Source organism: Numenius arquata, chromosome 12 (assembly GCF_964106895.1).
Source record: "Numenius arquata chromosome 12, bNumArq3.hap1.1, whole genome shotgun sequence".
Classification (NCBI taxonomy): domain Eukaryota; kingdom Metazoa; phylum Chordata; class Aves; order Charadriiformes; family Scolopacidae; genus Numenius; species Numenius arquata.
The window spans coordinates 35875166-35894531 of NC_133587.1; the positions used below are offsets into that span (position 1 = coordinate 35875166).

Below are 19366 nucleotides of genomic sequence, written 5' to 3' on the forward strand. Positions count from 1 at the left end.
CCTCTCTGGGCAGCCTCTTCCAGGGCTCTGCCACCCTCACAGGAAAGAAGTTCCTCCTTTGTCTCTGAGTTAGCTATCAATGAGGTGAGGTGAGAATGACGTTGACAGCCACTCCAGCTCACGGCAGTTTTGTTGCAGAAACCCTGTAGCTCTCAGTGAATAACCCAGGAAGGATCACACCAGTGTGGGAGGCAGCTCCGTGCAAAGGCAAGGAAGCAGGATCGTCCCCAGTGTCTTCCAGAGCCTCAAGACAGAAAGGAAACTGCTCCTCCAGCCAACATCACGCTAAGTCCCTGGCAGCTCTGCACGCCAGGAGATGTCACTCACAGCCGAGGCTGCCCACCTCCCAACTCCCTTCTCACCAAACAAGACTTAGCAAAAAACGTTAAAAGGAATCAGGCAACCAGCTGCTTTTAGAGATGCAACAAGGAGAGGCTCAGGCTAGCTTAAGGACTGATATTAAGATTGTCAAGTAAAGGAGAAGTGCTGTGTATAGTCCAAACTCACGCTCGGTTCAGATAACCACATCGTGACCCATCATCTCTAATACAAACACTGTCGTTACTGAAGGGATCACAAGAGGCTGTACTGCAAGGCCACCGCTCTACCTCATGTACTGCCTCGGGGACACGATCCTCTACCATCACGGCCAGTGCTAACTCAACCCAGCACCTCCCCTATGCAATCCCAGCAAACCCACATTTGATCGCATCTAATTACCTAATTACCTACCATACCTAATACTACTAATACCATACTAATTACAAAATACTGGTTCTTTTAGTAGTTTGTACCAGCATCTTTCTGGGAAATGAAGTGAAACTACTGTTTGCAGCTCCCCAGGATTTCTTCCATCCTCCCCGGTTTCGAGACAGGTTTATCAATTCCTGGTCCTTTGGAGCGTCACATGTTCTCCCCAAGTTCCTCAAGAAAACTGAAATCTCTGAAAGCCCCACAAACAGCCTTCTGGCTGCCCAGAAACAGAATCTGGTCTGTAGAACACTTTCTCTAATGATTCCCTGATACAGCATTTCCCTCTTCAGCTCCAGACTGTAAAGCCGTACAGCAGGTACCGTGCTGAGCACTTCTCTTGATGTGTGATACAATTTGATCCTGTCAGTGGTATTCGGAAGTTCTCTATCATTTGTGTGGTTGATCAGATACTGCTTTTTTTATGAAAAATGAATTTTCTTATTACCTTGAGATGTTGGTACTTGATTTTGCTTTAGCTTCTGACTTTTGCCTTTATGTGCTCCTACTTTTCTTACACATGACTGCGTGGTGACCTGACTTAGTTCCAGCAGTGCATAGCTGAAAAGTCATAATAATGTTTTTATTTCTCTTGAAGGTGGCTGGTACTTACTGGTTCCATGTTTCTCTGAAGTTCTAAAATGATCCTGCAACCTCAAGGGCCACTTTTATCTACCCACAGTACCCTGCAGTTGGTCAGAGTTGTTCAAGCAGAAGCAGCAGCCGGAGTTAATAAATGTGGCTGAAGAAAAAGGGAAAAAAAAAAAAAAAAAAAGGCGTTTCTTGCTCCAACTCCCAGCTGCAGTCGAGGAGTCCTTGTGTGTGGGACCTGTGCTGCAGCAAAGGGGCTGTAAAAGCCAGTGAGAGATACCAGTGGGGTATTGCTGGATGAACACAAGGCCTGGAAGGACTGCGGCTCAACTCTGGGAAAGGGAAACGCAAATGGAGGAAGGTGGGAGTGACGGGGGGGAAGAACAAAAATGCTGGAAGACCAAAGATGAAACTGAATATAAAAGGCAAGCAACAGCACCCTTCTAACTCTTATTTCTCTAAATACAAGGGCGAGTACCACTGTCCATACAAATTCCTTTATTCTTGGAAGATCTGGCTCTGAAAAGGCTCTAAAGAACTACCTGTGTTGTCAGCTATGATCTACTTGGTAATTCTTTATGAACTATAAGTTATCAACATGTGAGGATTTTCTTTTGATAATATGAGCGACACAAAGGACACAGATGTTGCTCTCCCAAGGAAAACTCTTCAAATGCTTGAAGACAGGTGTGATGAAACAAATGTGAACAAGAAAGCAGAACAACCTGTCGTGAAAACTGACTGCTGTTCCCAGGAGAGAGATGGGTGGGATGAACTGTAGGACCGAGGGGCATGATACAGATCGGACAGTCAAGTATCTCTTGCCGAAATGCCTGAGAAAAAACAAACCAACCAACTGTGGTGAAACACTGGAAGGTAAATATAGCAGCAAGATGTTAAATCAAATGTTCAAATTGTATGACTGTAAAGTTTCTTTGAAAAACTATCAACATTTGAATTCTCAGTTTTGTCTACAGCCTCTTTGGGCTCTTTCACTGAGCAGCAGAGAGATGCTGCTGAGGTAAATCCCTGAACTGTAAAAACTCTTTAATGTTTCTGATTTAGAAGAGACAGACCAAAACTTCAGAAACCAGAAAATGCTCAACTGTGCTGAACAGACTGCTATCCCTCAAAAGTACAAAACAGAGCTTATAAATGCAAAACTATTTAAAAAAAGAAAAGCTAACCAACCTGCATCTGGATCTTCTCCCAGTCAGATTCACTTATTAATATTTTTTTTCCTTCCAACTGCTGAAACACATCTCGACTTGCGGCTATAGAAGAATCTATCTCAGAAAAAAACTCATCTAGGTTGATGTCGTAAGAGCTCAACAGGCGACTGCTGATCTGCTGAACCTGAAAAGAACACCGACTACTGTTAGATTTGGAGTTACTTACAGGTAGCCCTCATGTGGATGAATTGTGAGCGATTGGACAAGTTGCATGATCTGTGGAATCTTGTTCCAATTTCAGCTGGTGTCCAGTACCGATTTAGAGGTTAAAAGCACCAGGTCCTCATACTCCACTGATGGACTGCTATCCTTTGGAGGAAACACAGGATTTTCACCACTGAACTTTCCCAAGACAGATGTACTGTTCTTGGCCCATCTGGGTGCAGCATGGAGGGTACAGCTGTGTTAGAGAAAGGAAGTGTAAAACTTGGCTGAGCAGTAGTTACCTGATGGGGAACCAGAGCTTCTGCTGTGGGGTTAGCTAAAGGCATGATAAGCAATGAGAGAAGCAGCATCTTAGGTCTTGTCCTTGGCATAGACTTTTATGACCTACTGCCTTAAATATGGTTCTGCATATTGCACATAGGCCTAAGCAATCTGAAGATACTCCTGTCAGTGTTCAGCAAAATAAACACCTAAAAGCAATGAAGGCTTTTCTTAAACTTAATCATCTCCTCGAGTGCAATCCCCGCTCTCTCTGGGCACTTTCTCTCCTTGTCACCATGATATCTGAAAGTTCTCCCAGGAGCCACACAAGTTTTAGACCTGGCTTTTGTGACTCTACTCATAAATGCTTTCAGGCAGTTTTCAGGACCAACACCTGTACAGTGCCCATGCAGCGTGGGCCTTCCTCTCCACGCATTTCCTGGGAGTGAGCCTTGACAGGAAAACAGGGAGGATGGGCTGGGAAGCGGGAGATGAGGTGGCAGAAGGGTTGCTGTCAAGGTCAGACAGCCTGATGGCACCTCAACATAGAATCATAAAATGGTTAGAGTTGGAAGGGACCTTAAAGATCACTGAGTTCCAACCCTGTTTGTTTGGGTTTTTTTTTTCTTTTGCTAGCTTTTCTCAACTAGGACATGTGCTCCCTTACAACTGCTGAGGTGACCCTTCATAACATGCATCAGAATATTCAAAGAGAACTTTTCTAGACGCAAATCCCACAAACCCCCCACAAACACTATCTGAAAAGCTCACTTAACGTTCTAAGATTTTATTTAAACTTTGAATTTCCTAAAATTCCTTCTAAAACTATGAAAAAAATCATCCGTTAATTTAAAAAAACAAACAGATTCATATAATGTGCAAGTAGGAAAGTGGCTTCCAGTAAAACCCATGTTTCTCAATAAAGACTTTAGAGACAAACGTTATAAGTGTCCAGGTACAGGAAATGCTGAAAAGCAAGGCAAGCTGTTTGCTTCTTGATGTTAGAGTTGATCCTGTGTATTCTTTTTATTTTACAGTCTTATTCACTGCTAATTGAGACCAGTTATGACTTACTGTATTTCCAAATAATCCCTAACACAACAGGATATTGAAAGGATGTATGCACCTGTCAGTACAAATCAGATTTAGTCACCTTGTTAGTTTATGCCAATGTATCAACTTAACATGACTTTAAAAAAAAGAAAAGAAATAAAAGAAAAATTCTCAAAGACCCCATGTTTAGCCTACGTATTTAAATCTCAATGTGCCAGGAAAAGCATCAGCCCCTTCTGTACTCTGTGAGAGAATTCCATGTCCAGCAAAGAGCAGATGGGTAATTTTATGCTCCCCTCGTGACTGTTCACTGACAAGAAAGAAAAAATTCTGATTCTGTCCCATGCAAGCACGCACACTGACCTTCAGGGGTATGTGTAAAACAAAAAAAACCCAAACAAACAAGAATCCCACCATGGGCCTCCTTCAATATTTACACTTTGTGGTCTCCAAACAACCCCAAACCATGACACTGTGGGCTTCCTGAATGAGACGTGAAATACTAATGCACCACACTTTAATCAGGTTATGTCTTTAGTATTTTAATGTGATTATGTATTTAATTAAGCAATTAGGTTTTATCTGAACTGTTGTTACCTAGGTTCTAGAACTGAATCTACTCCACATGGCAATTTAACTGCTTTTAGTGATTTCATTTTAAAATTGACTTCAGGAAGAATAGTGTAGGATTACACCTAAACCTTAGTGAATTCATGGTTTCTGTTCAACGTCAAGGAAAGGCTGATCCATTTGAGAACAATTTTGGTCCTGATTTATGCTTGGTCTTCATTTATATTGGTACCAAACTTGAACAGACCCGAACTGTTTCCATAAGAAAGGGGGATGTAATAGAAAACCATGATGATGCTTTCCAATATGCTCTCAGGATCCCAAATTTGAGGAAAAGCAACCACATTTTAACTCTGCCCTTATCCTGTGTCTATTTCTGTGAATGTGAGAACAACACAGCCAGCATGTAGCCAGTTTCAGGACTAGGCCTGGCTGTGTGACTGCTGAGAAAGCTGAACCAGCGAGGGGAGCTGAAAGCAGGGGGCTGAGGGGGCTGGGGCTGCACTGAGCGAGCAGTGTCCCCCTTCTGTCTGTGCTGGTGCTGCTGGTTCCTTTCGCCCTTGGCAAGGACAAGCCCCATCTCCCTTTCTTCCCTGAGCTAGCACTTGTGTTTCTCTTTCCCATTTCATCAAGTGATCCTGAAAGTCCTCTCACGAACCTCCTTGAGCAGAAACTCTAAGAGGGGAAAACTCTTCTCCAGCCTGACAGAATCTATTAAGTTCCCCTGCTGCTAAGATATTATCTGCTTTGAGCTACTCCTGTATTTTCTGCAGTATGACCTGACCCAACCCGTGTCCATCAATCAGCAAATAACATCTAAGGTCGGGAAGAAAAAAAAGTGTAACTGAAATTTAACCCCAAATTTTTGCTAACTGGCAAATCAGTGCAAACTATCAATGTGAACAGAAAGGAAATAAACATTTTGTGTAATTTGTTAAACATGTTCTAGGATTTAAATATTAAATTCTGCTGTGTTTTAATGCATAGTACTGAATAACCTTTTTTTCCCTAGAACAAATGAAACGGATTAATTGAATTTATTTCTGAAAACACCATACCTCTATATTTTTTATGTCTGTGACTTCTTAAAACTTGAATAGAATGGCACAAACTGACTATCTGGAGTTCTCTATCAGTATGCAAAACTACATCAGTCATCTGTACAGCAGCACAGACTATGATAAAATGAAACGATGAAACAAAGTACTGAGGTGAACTTTGTCCACAGGGAAGCCTTTTTAAGTGATCCAATGTCAGCAAATTGCTTACTAATGTGTTGACTTATGGCAACCCTCAAAGTAAAATGAAAAGGCTGGAATTTACAGCATATCAATGAATCAGTTGATAAGCTTTTACTGGTTTAATATCCTCCTAGTTTTGCTGCTTGGAGCCACTTCAAGTTAGCAACAGAATGTTTACCATCTCCATGTGATAAAGGAAGTCAAACGACTAAACAAATTCCAGGACCATTATACTGTTTGGTGAGATTTAAATTAAAATTGTTGGGAGAAATTGTGTGGAGGGGGGAGGAAGAAACTAAAGTCAACTACATCATTTCCCAATGCCTTACCTTGCTTCCTAAACAATGGCAAGATTTTTAGCAAAGCTGGAGATAATGTAATGCATTTGTAAAGATTTAATTGCACCAATAAAAGACTATACCACAATTAAATGACATACAGAAGTGACATTTATAGGTAAGATCAAAGAAATTCACTACCTAACATGCTGAAGCAACACCCTGCTTTCTGTGTATAGTAGTGCTAAAAAGTACCCTACTTTGGTTTCAGTGACCTGTCTTATCTCCTTTGATCTAGATTATTAAAAATTTTAATGATAGGTGTAATAAGGGCTACTGTAGGGCCCTGAAACAAGTAATATGTGTCCTTCCTAGTACTAATATTTCAGATCTTATTTTTTATTTTGTGATATTTAAGTGTATGAAACTTGACATTTAACCTTTGTGATCCTTCCAGAGGAGGTAAGGTTATTAAAAATTACTTTTTTTTTTTTCCCCCAATTGTGATGCCATTTGATTATGCTAATGTTTAGGGAGTGACATTTTAAAAGCACAGCACAAGTTTGAGAGGCAAAATTTATTTCAGAAAAGCTTTTTAGCGTCTGGAAATGGATAGCTCCTCATGAAAAATTTCTTTAGTGTTTTCATTAACCAACACTTAAAAGTCTAAGAGCAAACAGCAGGAAAACTCATCTACAATTCCCACTTGAAAGCCACTAAGGAAAGTAAGTATATATCCTTTAATCACAATTGCTATTGAATTAATTAAAACCTGGCTAATCCATATGAGAAGACTTTATAAATTTATTCTTCATAGAAGGTGAAAAAGTAGTGCCCATTTTATTCCCTGCAAAATCCTGAGGTGTTACATATGAGAATGATTTCCTAATGCTGTGGACTAGATATGGAAACTGTGTTAAATGAAGATCTTCCCATGGCTTATAATCCTGTGATGAGATGCAGGCAGTCTATCAGACTGTCTCTCCCTAGACCAGGTATCTAATACAGGGGCCCTAAGAGCTCGCTAGCGTTGTTGGTAGCTTGGTAGACTGCTGTACTGGAGCCACCTGAAATTTGGTGAGAGAAATTTTAACAAATGACACTCAGCTCCAACTTTCAGCGTATATAGAAGCTTTCTCCAACTTTCCTTTACTGAGACCCCGTTTATAGCTAAGCATGGCTATAAAGCCACAGAGAATGGACAACCTTACTAGGAAAGAAGCACACGACTGTTTCCCCAGTTCTTCCATGCTGAAAAATCTAAGTGTTTCTGTTGTCTGTTCTCATCATGCTACTTGGGGACAGTCACAGCCCGAAGGATTCACTTCTTCCAAACTTAAGTGTTTGAGCACTTTCAAGTGTAACACTAGCTTTCTTCAGCTATCTCCATTTTCTCTGTTCCAGGGAAGGACTTTGCATTGATTACACTAGCTACATTTTCATGGCTGTCCTGTGTGGCTTCCTTATCTCTTAAGCAGGCTGTTTGGTAATCTGGACTGGGAGATGGCATCTCTTGCTCCCTGACGGATGGTTTGGTAATTGCTGAAGATGCGTCAGAGCAGTTTTTGTTACTGAAAAGCTGAGCTGGGCTGGGCTGGCCATTACTAAACTGGGGGAAGACTAGAAGTTAGCAAAGGAGGACTTGAGGATTGCACAGGGACTCCACAGCAGCTGAGTGTCTAAAGGCAAGCAGGGTCATTGCACAACACCTGCATCTGATTCGGCCTCGTTTGTTTGGGGTCAGGACCCTAATTTATAACAGACTGACTTGCGTTCAACCAGAAGTTAGAGAAGGGCAAAGCTACGGAATGGAACTATCCAGTTCAGCATCCAGTGAAGGAACGATGTCAGTGAAAGGAAGTTATGACTGTTTATGGATTTATTTGTTTCTCCCCTTCCTACACCCCCTACATATAATTCTATAGGAAAACAGATTACTGTGATTTATGAAAAAGAGAAGGGAAATACAGAGCCTCACAAAAAGCCCACTATTGTCAGCCTAGGCAAAAGGCAAGCCTTAAAATTAACTATTTAAATTATTTTCCTTACTCTGACATTGTAAAGAGGATGGAATGAACAGACTAACAAAACAACTGAGTGCCTCTGGTGCTGCCTGTTTGATATGAATAAGAAGGACTAAATGAAAAGGTAGAGAGCTGATATTCAGGAATTTTTGATTTAAGGGAGCTGAATCAGACCAAAGAAGCAAATGCAACATACCTTTTCCTCAAAGAATTGCTTTCTTAACTTGCTATCTTTAGGAGGCACTGTTCTTCTCAAGTTTTTATACCATTTTCTAACAATATATCCCCTCCAGGAAGCTTGAATTCTGTAAGACAATTTTGCTAAAGAAGTGGAAACTTGAATTTATGTAATTTCACTATTTATATAAAACAATCATTTTATGCATTTTTTTTAAACTTTGACTTTTGTAGCACATTCATTCTGTCTAGTTCCTTATTATATTAAAGTTTTAACACATTCAGAACATTATTTAGAAATAAATATCATCCAGTGCCAAGACCTGTAGTAGAAGGAAGGCTTACCTAATAGCGCACTTTATTTTAAACAAGCGTGCCCCATCGTGTATTACTCTGGTGTGATACTGCTCTTTTCTACACATCGGACAAGACTTTTTACCTGTAAATTTTTCAAAGGCTTTCAGGCATGCCTGAAAAAATAATTGCGATTACTTACGATATATCTCATATCATTGGAACAGATGAGACAGGATAGATTACAGAATGGAAAACAGTTTATTCATCAATCCATAAACACTATACAAGACATGTATTTTATAATTAAAATGTTAAGAGAATTTTGTAAATGTCCATATATTTGCATGAAATGTCATGAATTAAACTATTCCTGCTTAGTATACAAATGTATAGCTCAGTTACAAACTATGTATTCCCATATGGTTTTAAAAAAGGTAATAAAATGGAATAAAGTGCTTCGTCATAAAACAGACTTAAATTATATTTCTTACCATAAAAATCTGGAATCAAAATTACTTTTCAACATGATTACATTTAATTCATTAAGATACTCACTTAAGTAGTTTAATTAAAATACTCATGTATTATGTGCTTCAATAGTTATATAAAAATGTACTCACTTTATGGAATACATGGGAACATGAAAGCAGCACCTGTTTTTCAAAGGAAAAAAACCAACAAAACTTAAAAGACTTAAACCATTCTAAAAGCTAAAAAGTAAAAAATGCTGACAAGAAAAATTCTGACTGCCTGAAAGGTCATCAGTTTCTTTTTGTTCTTACTGTGGCCTTTCTGGTGAAAATAAAACTAGTTTTCTATAGAAATTACTTAATATACTACATCTTAAACCAATATGTGAATTTTGTATTAAGAACACATGGAGTGGCAGAAAGCTAGAAATGCCAATTGCTATCGACTGGAGGAAAAGATTATAAAACAAGTACTTAAAATGAAAGCTGATTAATTTTTTTCCCTTTTCCCCACAGAGACGTTAAATTTCAAGAAGTGATATACATCAAATGCAGCATTTCACACATACAAAAAAACAAAAGAGAAAGCATGTTCACAGGCTACAAGAAAACTTCACCTTTATCTGACCTAAATTCCCACCAAATACTGATGATCTCCATCCTGACAAAAGATATAGAGTTGGACAAAAAAGGCAGTTGGCTCTTAGAGGAAGGAAAAACTGGGAAAGGAGTGAAAACCAGAACAAGTAGTGTGCACTATTGAGCTGGCAAACACAAAAGGATTAATGGCTAGCAGCCAGTTGAAGGGAAAGCTTTCAGATACAGCGGCTTTTTTCCCTTGAGGGAGGAAAGCTAACGAAACACTGAGGACAAAAAGAATTCCAGAGGCATTTCCCTTTTTGTGCCAAATCTAAAGTAACCTTTTTAATGAGTGCTGTCTTTTGCTCTCTCTTGTCAAGCTTTAGACTTTCAGGGTAGCCAGAAATTGGCAGAAGGGTCTTTTGCCAGATCCATCCCACCTGTCTGTGGACAATTGTACACCTTCAGTTAATGTTGCTGTAAAAGGAAGCAAAAGCCCTGTATGTAAGGTTATTGAAAGACCTCGATTCACATCACAATCTTGGTTGTAAAAAGTCTTCGAGAAAAACTAAAAAGGGAACAGGCAGAAAAAAAACACCATAAAATGCAATGTGGAAAGAAACTTGCAAGCAGTTGGGATAATTCTTCTAATTACCATCATCACTTCTCTGAAGCAGCCCTCCTCTTCAATCAGTCACTTGTCCCTTTTGCTTAACATTGTCAAGATGACAGATGACAGAATCTAATAAAGCATGATGTATTTATGCCTATGCTACACAAATGCATTGAATAAAGCCATCAAGGTAAAATGCCAGCATTTCTTCTGATAACCTAAGGAAGCAACTGACTGGTATTAAGAGCACACCTACTTCCAGTTTCCAAATAGAAATCACTATTGAACTAAACTTCCAAGTAACAAAACTTGTGAGAAAACATAACATATCTTAAATTTTATAATTAGTGATTCTGATGAGTGAAGGCTAGGATCATATCTAACAGGAGTTTAAATGAAGCCAAAAATAGCCTATACCTGCTTTACAAGAACAGATTAGAAGGCTGATTACCTTCTCATCTACTGTCTTAATTTCAGAAGTGAACAAACACTATCAACCTTTCTCTACCACAACACGTCCAAAATACCTTCAGAGTTTGCTACAGATAGCTGGGTCCAGCTATTAAATGCTAAATGGTGTCTTAAAGTAGAACAATTTCTTTCCTTTCTTCCTCCAGTTCATGATTTTCAGCAGTAACTCTGGGAAAAAAAATTTAAATACAATTGTGTAGTCCACACAATTACACAGTTATACATGTACCTGAGGCTGAAGTGCAAATTCTTCCCTGCATATTGCACAAGGCTGTACGGAGTCTCCATGCTGGATGGATCTCTGCTTTATTTTTACCCATTCTTCAGCTGTTAGTGGCAAGGAAGGAGGCTCAACTAGGCCTAATTTCTGAGCTGTAGACAATAACAACAACAAATCCCATTGGCAGATGCAGACAATGGATTTATTTAATGTGAAATTCATTGATGATGCACTTATTTAAAAATACTTTATACAGAGACTTCATATAGATCTATTGTCAGACAAACCACTGGCAGGCAACATACTTCTTACTATTAGTTAGTTATTCAGTAATTGTCAGAACCTCTCTTACAAACAGAATTTATACTGAAAATTTTTAAATGTAAACTTTTATTTGCTGAGTAATTTGGATTTATTTTGGTACATTTCCACAGCCATTACGACGGGGAATATTAACTAGTCAATGTAACAATGCACAGTAAAGTAATTTTGTTTGTACAAACAAAATCTCTATTAGAATTCATTTGTGAAGGTTTCTTCAACATTACATTTTTGTATTCTCAAAAAAAAAAATTAACAAAATGGTATAATCAAAAACCGTTGGCGGTGCAAAAGAAGATGCTAGTAGGTACAGCAAAGAATAGATCTTTGTCATTTTGAAGACCAGAGCAAGACCACAAGCTTGTGGACTGACCAAAGTCAATGGAAGAATGTCCAAGGTATGTGTAATAAGATAACATGAGTCCATGATGAGGCCTCAATGGTATTTGCTAAAACCAGAAAGAAGGAGGGACATGCAATAGCTGGAATGCAAGATTATGACACCTAGATGAGAGTTTTAGATCTAAATGGGAAGGAAAGGGTCAACCCTTTCATGCAGACCAAAACCTTTGCATAAAGCGGACATTAATAAGCAGCACTTATTTGTTGTGTATAAGCTTTCAAAACCCCATCAGAGACCGTGCGTCCAAACCCATTACACTAGTTAGTCACAAAGAGAAAAGGAATCCTAACATACCAAAGAAGGGAGTTTTGGTGATCCCCTTGCTCAACTATCTGATTATTCTAGGATAGGATTTGTTCAGTTTTGAGACAAAAATTCCTCTTTTGAGCTCATCCATCTACAGATGTATATCGTTAGTCATTTAAAATTTGCACAAAACAGTCTGTGATCTTTTTAAAGAACCTTTGTGAGGTAGTAAAGGAATTATAAGGAATACTTTCTTCCCTTTAGTTGAACTATCTGCCTAACCTACTTCCTTGTGAGGTCATGACATCCTTCAAACATAAATCAATTTGCTTCTGTATCTTAGAACAACAAAATGGCTTTCAGATTTCAAGCTGGGTCAATTTATGCTTTGGGAACAATGAGGAAAGTGCTTTCTCCACACATGGTTTGGTTCACATATACCCTGCCTTGTTACTTTTGTTACCCTTGTAAAGGTGTCAAGTCAAAAGTAAGCAATATTTGTAAACCTAAGTATCAAAAGAAAATTTGCAGCAATGAATGTCGCAGATTACATCAGTGGTCATGTATGAATTGTCTTAGAGTCATGATGCTTCAGTTCCTGGACAACTCATACCCAGATGCAAATACAGCACCTCCACACGTGCGGGAACTCACAGGCTATGAGCTACAATTCAAACCACCCCGTGTCAGGCAGCACAGTGCATACGCATGTATTTACGGCATCGTCATTTCAGAATGTAAAATATACGCTGTGTTAACATAAAATAGTGTTTTCTATTGATTTTGGTGCAGTAAAATGCTTTTATCTGGCGCTCCTGATGGTGAAAAATAATTTGAGGTTTAAGAGAAATATGAAGGATCCTGCAAGCTTTTTACGGTTTAAAAACTAGTTCAGAACATATATTTTGCTTTAAGCTTATGCGTGAATTGCTGAAATTGGTAGCTGAGTGATAAGGAAGTTTTCCGAACCAGGAGTGCTTTCCCGCTTGACCATTCAGCTCTTGAAGAGCCTATATTGCACAGAACAGTGTTTCTGCTATGAAAGAAGAACCAAATTATAAAATACGTGATGGAAGTTTCAGTAAAAACACATATCAAGTTTCATTTGACAGTAATACCCGAGAGTATCAGTGAATAAGTAAGGAAACGATCCCATTTTGGTAGTCCAATATTTACAAGTGATGGTCTTTATGATGAGAAAAATCTCGATACACAGGGAGTGAACAAGATAGCAAACCAGTCACAGCATGAAAGGCAGTATCACAACATAAAAAATGCCTACCCTTGATTTTCTTCCAAGCACTGTGGTCAGAGACTGTTTTAAGGAAGACAATGAGATGGCTTTGTGGAAAGCCTTTTGTATACCCTCAGGGTAAGAAAAAATGCTTATTTAAAACTTTCACAAATGGATGATTAAAGCTGCCAAATAGGAAGAGACTGGCGGCAAAACCTAACTTCTAAATAATATAAACCAGATGGGATATTAGCGAGGGACAGGTTATACAGGTGTTTAGAAGGAAAGCTTTTGTACAACATAGCTGATGAAGGAAAACTGGCAGCAGGACACACAAGCAAAGATATGTGGTTGAAGCAAAAGGCTCTATGAAGATATTCTCAAAGCAGCACTTTGAATAAATACAAGCAATGAAAGCCTACATTTATCACAGCTCAAGACATCCAAGCTTTCATCCTTATGCATCAAGTTTACAGGCCCAACCCATTTACTGACACACCCATTTACAACCAAGCTGTTTATCCTACAATGAACATTAGCAAAGTGATTACATACATTGACCTTTAAACTGTTATTATTTGATTTTAGTACTCAAGTCCGTACTGAGAAAAATTTAATGATAGAGGTCTCTGAGATTTTGTTTGATTATACACAAACTCAAGAAGAAAAAGTTGCTTTAAATTATATTTTCAAAGTGGTTTCACAGCTGTAAGTTTTCAACCACACAATTTTTATTAAGAAGAGAAAGCTTGACACAGGCATTTTAAAATAACATGAGATTATAAGTGAAATTATTAATAAGCAAAACCCAGAAACAATTGCAACTTTAAAAAACCTTTCAACACATTCTTTTGAATCACTTGCACAAGCAGTCATATGGGACATTTCAGTCAATGCTGTGATTTAAAGAGAAAATACTTCGTCTTTCTTATAATTGCAGAGAACATGCTCACACTTGGGCTGCATTTTTTCACCACAACTTTCAGCTTCCATAATCACTCATTATTTATATTTGTTTTAACCCCAGTACCTCTCTGCCTTTTTTCCCCCGGTATCCTCTTTTCTTTCAAATTCCGCTTAAAAAAGAACCAAAGAAAAAACCCTCCCATCTTTAGAACTGTAACCATGTAAACATAGTAATAATCATCTTGTCTTACTACCTTTGTCTTATCACTTGTTACACTCACTTGTTGTGTATTATCTTAAGTTACCCTCTTAACCTTCAGCTGATTCCAAGAGGCAGATGCCTGTGCTTGTACAGAGCCTCATTGATTTACATGGTTCTCTTTAGAGCCGGGACTACTGTGACAGTTACTATAGCAAAGGCAACATGATCTTCAGAGAGGCCTAAGGGCATTTGTATGAAAAAGAGTAAACAAAATAAATATTAATGATGATGAAAGTTTATTATGCTTAAAACTGCAAATTTTTGAGCCAGAAGGTCCTTTAAGAAAAGTTAAACGACAACTAAAAGGATGGAGACAAGAAGATGTTCACAGCAAGAATACTGTAGAAACCTTTAGAAAAGGGAAATACAAGACCAAAAACAATAGGCAGGAAGCACATTTGGACTCCTGGTCTGATAAGACGCTCCCTGGCTTTGTTTATTTTAAGCAATATTGTCTGTCGCTGCTGTACAACTGTATTATTATAATACTATTTAAAAGTGAGTTTTCTCACCAGGCATCATTCCAAGCCCTCACATCTGTGACTTTTATCTTGTTGCATGTTCGCTTCTAAATTTGAAAAAGGTATTTAACTACAGGTGTTAATTCTTCTCAGGTTTAGCCCCAGGACCATTGTAAAAACAAACCTTTTTAACTTTGAGTAAAGGTGGGTATCTATTAACAAAGAATACATTTAATGCAGCACTAGTAAATGTCTCTTTACTGAATAAGGAATAAAACAAACCATTTCAAATAGACTTTAAAAAAATCTTAATACCAAAACATTCCCCCAAATAAATAAATGTCTAAATCACTGATGTTTGCTTAAGAATATAAGGTAAAGTTATGACAGTCAATATACAAAACATATTAAGAAAGTGTAAAAGTCTTCCCACCTTTTCATGAAGGAATTCTTCATCAAGAGGCACTAGCTTCTTCATTTCTACCTTCATTGTCACAAGAATATTTTTAATACATATCAGATATGAAAAGACACTTTCAAATCACTGATGGCAACTCCACCGTTTAAATGAGTGTTTACCTGATGGCACAAGCTGCTGAATTTTTACAAATTTTAAAAGTAGATTTTATGCTGTTTAGCATTAAATTATCTTATTGAACAGAAAGCTTCCTCATTTTTATTTTTTAAATAATTATTTTTAATATAATTTTTTTAAATAAAAACAAAAATTTAAAAATCAGAATATAATGGTTTACCTAATGTTAGCTGTGGAGGACTGGGATCAAGAACATACTCCTTTTCTGCGTCTTCCTTGACTTTGTGGTGTGTGCTCTTTTTTCTTAGTCCAGTATCTACTACTGCTCTGACCATGTCTTTGTTCACGGGTTTGCAAATGTTCTTGGTATTCCTTGTCCTTGACTTAAAAGGATCTGCTAATGAAAGATCCTGTAGGTGATGACTGTGTATTATATGGTCCTGTAAAGCAACTGCAGAAACTGCTATCGTTTCTCGTTTGGAGGAGCAGCCCTAAAAAGAAAAAAAAAAAGGTAAATAATTATTGCTATAAATGATTTTAAAACATATATATTATACTAAATTCTGCTCTTAGCCAATGTTTTTGACTTGTCAAAGGCTTTTATACACATGCAACTCCCGTACTTGATGCCTAACATACAATTACCATAATATGAAATTTAAGATTGATGTTTCTGACACATCCTAGTTTTAACTTATAAAAAGTCAAATGAAATCTTTGATTTATCATTTATATTAAATAAAATAGCAGTAATTTTTAAGTTTTAATTACTGAGCCCATAATTATTATATGCAATAAACTCATTATGGACTATAAAAGTTTGGCATGCCCAAACACATTTTTACTTCAATATAATTAAAAACAATCCTAAAGGCTAACCCTGACTTCCAGAACACTAAATATAAACAAGAATATATTCTTTTTATACAGGGAATGGGCTTATCTATTCCTCCATTTCTCCCCACCCTTCTGCCTTATTTTAAAAGATGTGAAATCATACCTTGTAGAAATCACGATGCTCCATTGATAATCTTTAGCTGTTTTTACAAGAGTCGTTGTGGGTCTACAAACAGACATGTACAAGAACTTGAATTTCTCAGCAGAAGCAGCCTCGCCAATAGCAGAAGAGAAACATACAATTTCACTCCCATTCTCCTAGGCCTACCATTGGAGACAGCTTAACACCTATTCCAGGCACAGAAGTTAATTCTGGATCCATAAACCATCAACTGTGCCTGGCAGCCTCACCTCACCCCCAGCTGGCTGCCCATAACATACACAGAATAGCTTCAAAATGAACGTCAGCAATCACAACTTTCAAGCTGAACCGAGGGAAAAATATGGCTGTCGCGATAAACCCCAGTGAACTGTTCTGCCAGATTAGTTTATGGTAGGCAAGGAAGCCTGTGATAGAGTGCAAGGATGACGTTAACAGCCCCTTTGGGGCTCAAGTTCCTCCACTGCAACCTCAGCATCCTCATCAGCACTTCGGGGGAACCTGTGGTGTGGCTCGGTAGGGGAGAGGATGCGGGCAGAGGGCGAGGTGACACCCTGTAACGGGGGCTGTGGCAAACAGGAGCCAGCGCTTGGGACACTGCTCTGTTCAGTGCGCATTTGATCCTCCTGCTACCACAGCCAACCGTGTGCTCCCCGAGTTAGGACACCAGACCGCCTTCCACCTCTGGGTGGCCAGAGTGGCACCGCTGTCACCGCCACGGCCCCTCACGGCGCTATCCCCGGGCGGGATTAGGGCCTCGCGCCCTGCCAAAGAGCCAGGCCCCGCAGCCGGGCCACCTCACGGCACTCCCGCCGCTACCCCCGGCTTCGCACCGGCCCCTATCCCCGGCCTTGTTGCTCTTTTTTACCTTTTTTACCTCACAACCGGTGCCCGGATAGCGGCCCCTCAGCCCCGGGGGCCGCCGCTTCCGCGCCTCCCGTCGCCGGGGCCGCGTTGCCAGGCAACACCGCTCCCCGGCCTGGCGGCGGCGGGCGGCGCTGCTGCGCAGGCGCGGCGGGCGCGCGGGAAGGCGCTGTGAGGGCGGGCGCCTCGCCCCGCTCCTCGCCTCGGGGGTCGCTGGATGTTCTCGCTCCTGGGCCGGCCCCAGCGGCTGCCCGCAGGGACGTCTCTGATGGTTTTCCCCCAACACCAAATCTCCACGCTTCCCTCTGTCCTCTCCTTGCTGGTTAGTGTAGTGGTTTCGCCTTTAGCAACGGTGTCTGTGTTGTAACTTGGGGGTTGGTAGTGCATGCTGACGGCTGCTCTGGCGTCCATGTGAATTCTAACTTGAAGAGTGTTTTTCATTTTTTAATGCGTGTTTTTAACTTAAGAGCTTTTTTTTAACCTGGCGGGTGGTCAGATGAGAGGGAGTTCCTATGATTATTACGTGTGGAAGGACTTCCTTCAGCAGCGGCCTTCTGGCAGAGCCCTCCAGCTTCTCAAAGCTTTCCACTGGTGGTTCAAGGCCAGGCTGGATGGGGCATTGAGCAACCTGGTCTAGCAGGAGGTGTCCCTGCCCACGGCAGGGGTGTTGGAACTAGACGGTCTTTAAGGTCGCTCCCAACTCTAACCATTCTATGATGCTACGGTGGCAGGCATGCACAGCCTTTGGCCATCTGTTCAAGTATCCTCCTTAGTTAGTGGTGAACACTAAGTCACTATTTATGTTGCATTAGTGCCATTTGGCTGCTGTTTTGTGGTCCACTGGGGGTCAGTTCAGTCATGGATGGCTCTGGCATAAAAGCCACCTTTGAGGTGATTATTTTGATAGTCGTGATAGCATCTCTTCCTAAGCATGGCTGGGTGGGGGAGTGTACATTTCCCCCTCCATTTAGCTAAGTCAGGGTGGCCCATTTGAAATGACACATTAGTGGCTTTAAATTTTAAGGCAAGCTACATCACTGCCATTCTGTGTGACCTATGTTTTTGTCAATTCTGTAGAGTCACCATTATTAAAAAATAATATATATACAAAGAGAACAGGCGAGCGGTGCCCATCAATCAAACCAAACATCGTTGTCACCTAGTGTCCCATCTTTGGCCATGGCACCAAGCAGATGGCTTGGGGAGATTGTGAGAGTGGGGTTAGCATACAATGTCAGCTCCTTCAGGGTCTTCCTAAGCTTCAAAGCATGGCTTCCTCAACCAGAAGCACTGCCCATGTTTTTAATAACCACTGATGTGCTCCTTTCAGATCCAGAACTATGCAAAGATAGTCTTAACCCCTAGTAAGAGTGTAGGCTTCCTCTGGCCATTTTCCTGGTTATTCTCACTTGGTGGCCCTTGATTTCCCAAGGGGAGGACAGGTACAGATGCTGCCTCAAGTTTAGGTGTTCCATTTCTTTAATCTTTTGGGTTTAAATAGTTGTCAGAATCCTTCTCAGCTGCTACTGACTTCAGAAATCCGTTTTCTTGTGGAATTGACATTATCTGAGCAAAAGCAGTGAGGCTGTCCTGAGAGTAATCCTTCGAGTAGCATATAAATGGAGTGATTAAGCCACTGGATGCACTTATTCTCTGTAATTATAAGTAATTACTTTAAAGTCAAATCTGCAAATGAGAATACCTCTGTATACTGTAGGGGAAGATGTAAAAAACAACTGAAGTGGCTATCTTTAAAATGACATTAAATCACTGATTGTTTCTAAGGACAGAAATAAAAAGATAAAATAATGGTTTTTAAAGTGAACTTGCAGGTTAACCTGACACCAAACCTGACTTAGTAATACCATAAAGGGATATTTTACAATATAAAATTTTGAGGATTTTTAGTAATAAATTTTAATTAGCAAATAAAGTAGAAAACTTGATTTTCTGCTGTCTAGAATTTAAATGAAAGTGTAATTGCTGTAATATTTGCAAAAAAAACCCCCATTGATGTGTAGAAAAAGCATTAGTATGTATCAATTTGAATACAAAAATACTGAAAAATAGCGTTCGTACCTATTGGTTTCACTGTTTTATGCTTGAACTTGGTCCAGCATTCTCGTGTCTTTTCAGTATTACATT

General features: G+C 39.6%; 1 protein-coding gene across 1 annotated transcript; it reads right to left on the reverse strand.

Moving 5' to 3' along the window:
- Positions 1–1934: 1934 nt before the first annotated feature.
- RNF32 (ring finger protein 32) lies at positions 1935–16384 on the reverse strand. The gene is made up of 8 exons (XM_074157783.1): positions 16361–16384; positions 15581–15851; positions 11002–11144; positions 9260–9292; positions 8688–8812; positions 8362–8470; positions 2533–2697; positions 1935–2174 (listed from the first exon to the last, which is right to left on the reverse strand). The coding sequence occupies exons 1-8, from the start codon at positions 16382–16384 to the stop codon at positions 1935–1937; spliced, it is 1110 nt and encodes a 369-aa protein (XP_074013884.1).
- Positions 16385–19366: the final 2982 nt, after the last annotated feature.

Bases quoted from the DNA above. Each gene is read 5' to 3' on its own strand.
- RNF32 (XM_074157783.1), bottom strand. From the start codon at position 16,384: ATGGAGCATCGTGATTTCTACAAG. The intron at 15,852-16,360 runs GTATGATTTCAC...TTTTCTTTTTAG, and splicing joins AGCATCGTGATTTCTACAAG to GGCTGCTCCTCCAAACGAGA. The intron at 9,293-11,001 runs GTACATGTATAA...TTTGAAAAACAG, and splicing joins AATTTGCACTTCAGCCTCAG to GTGCTGCTTTCATGTTCCCA.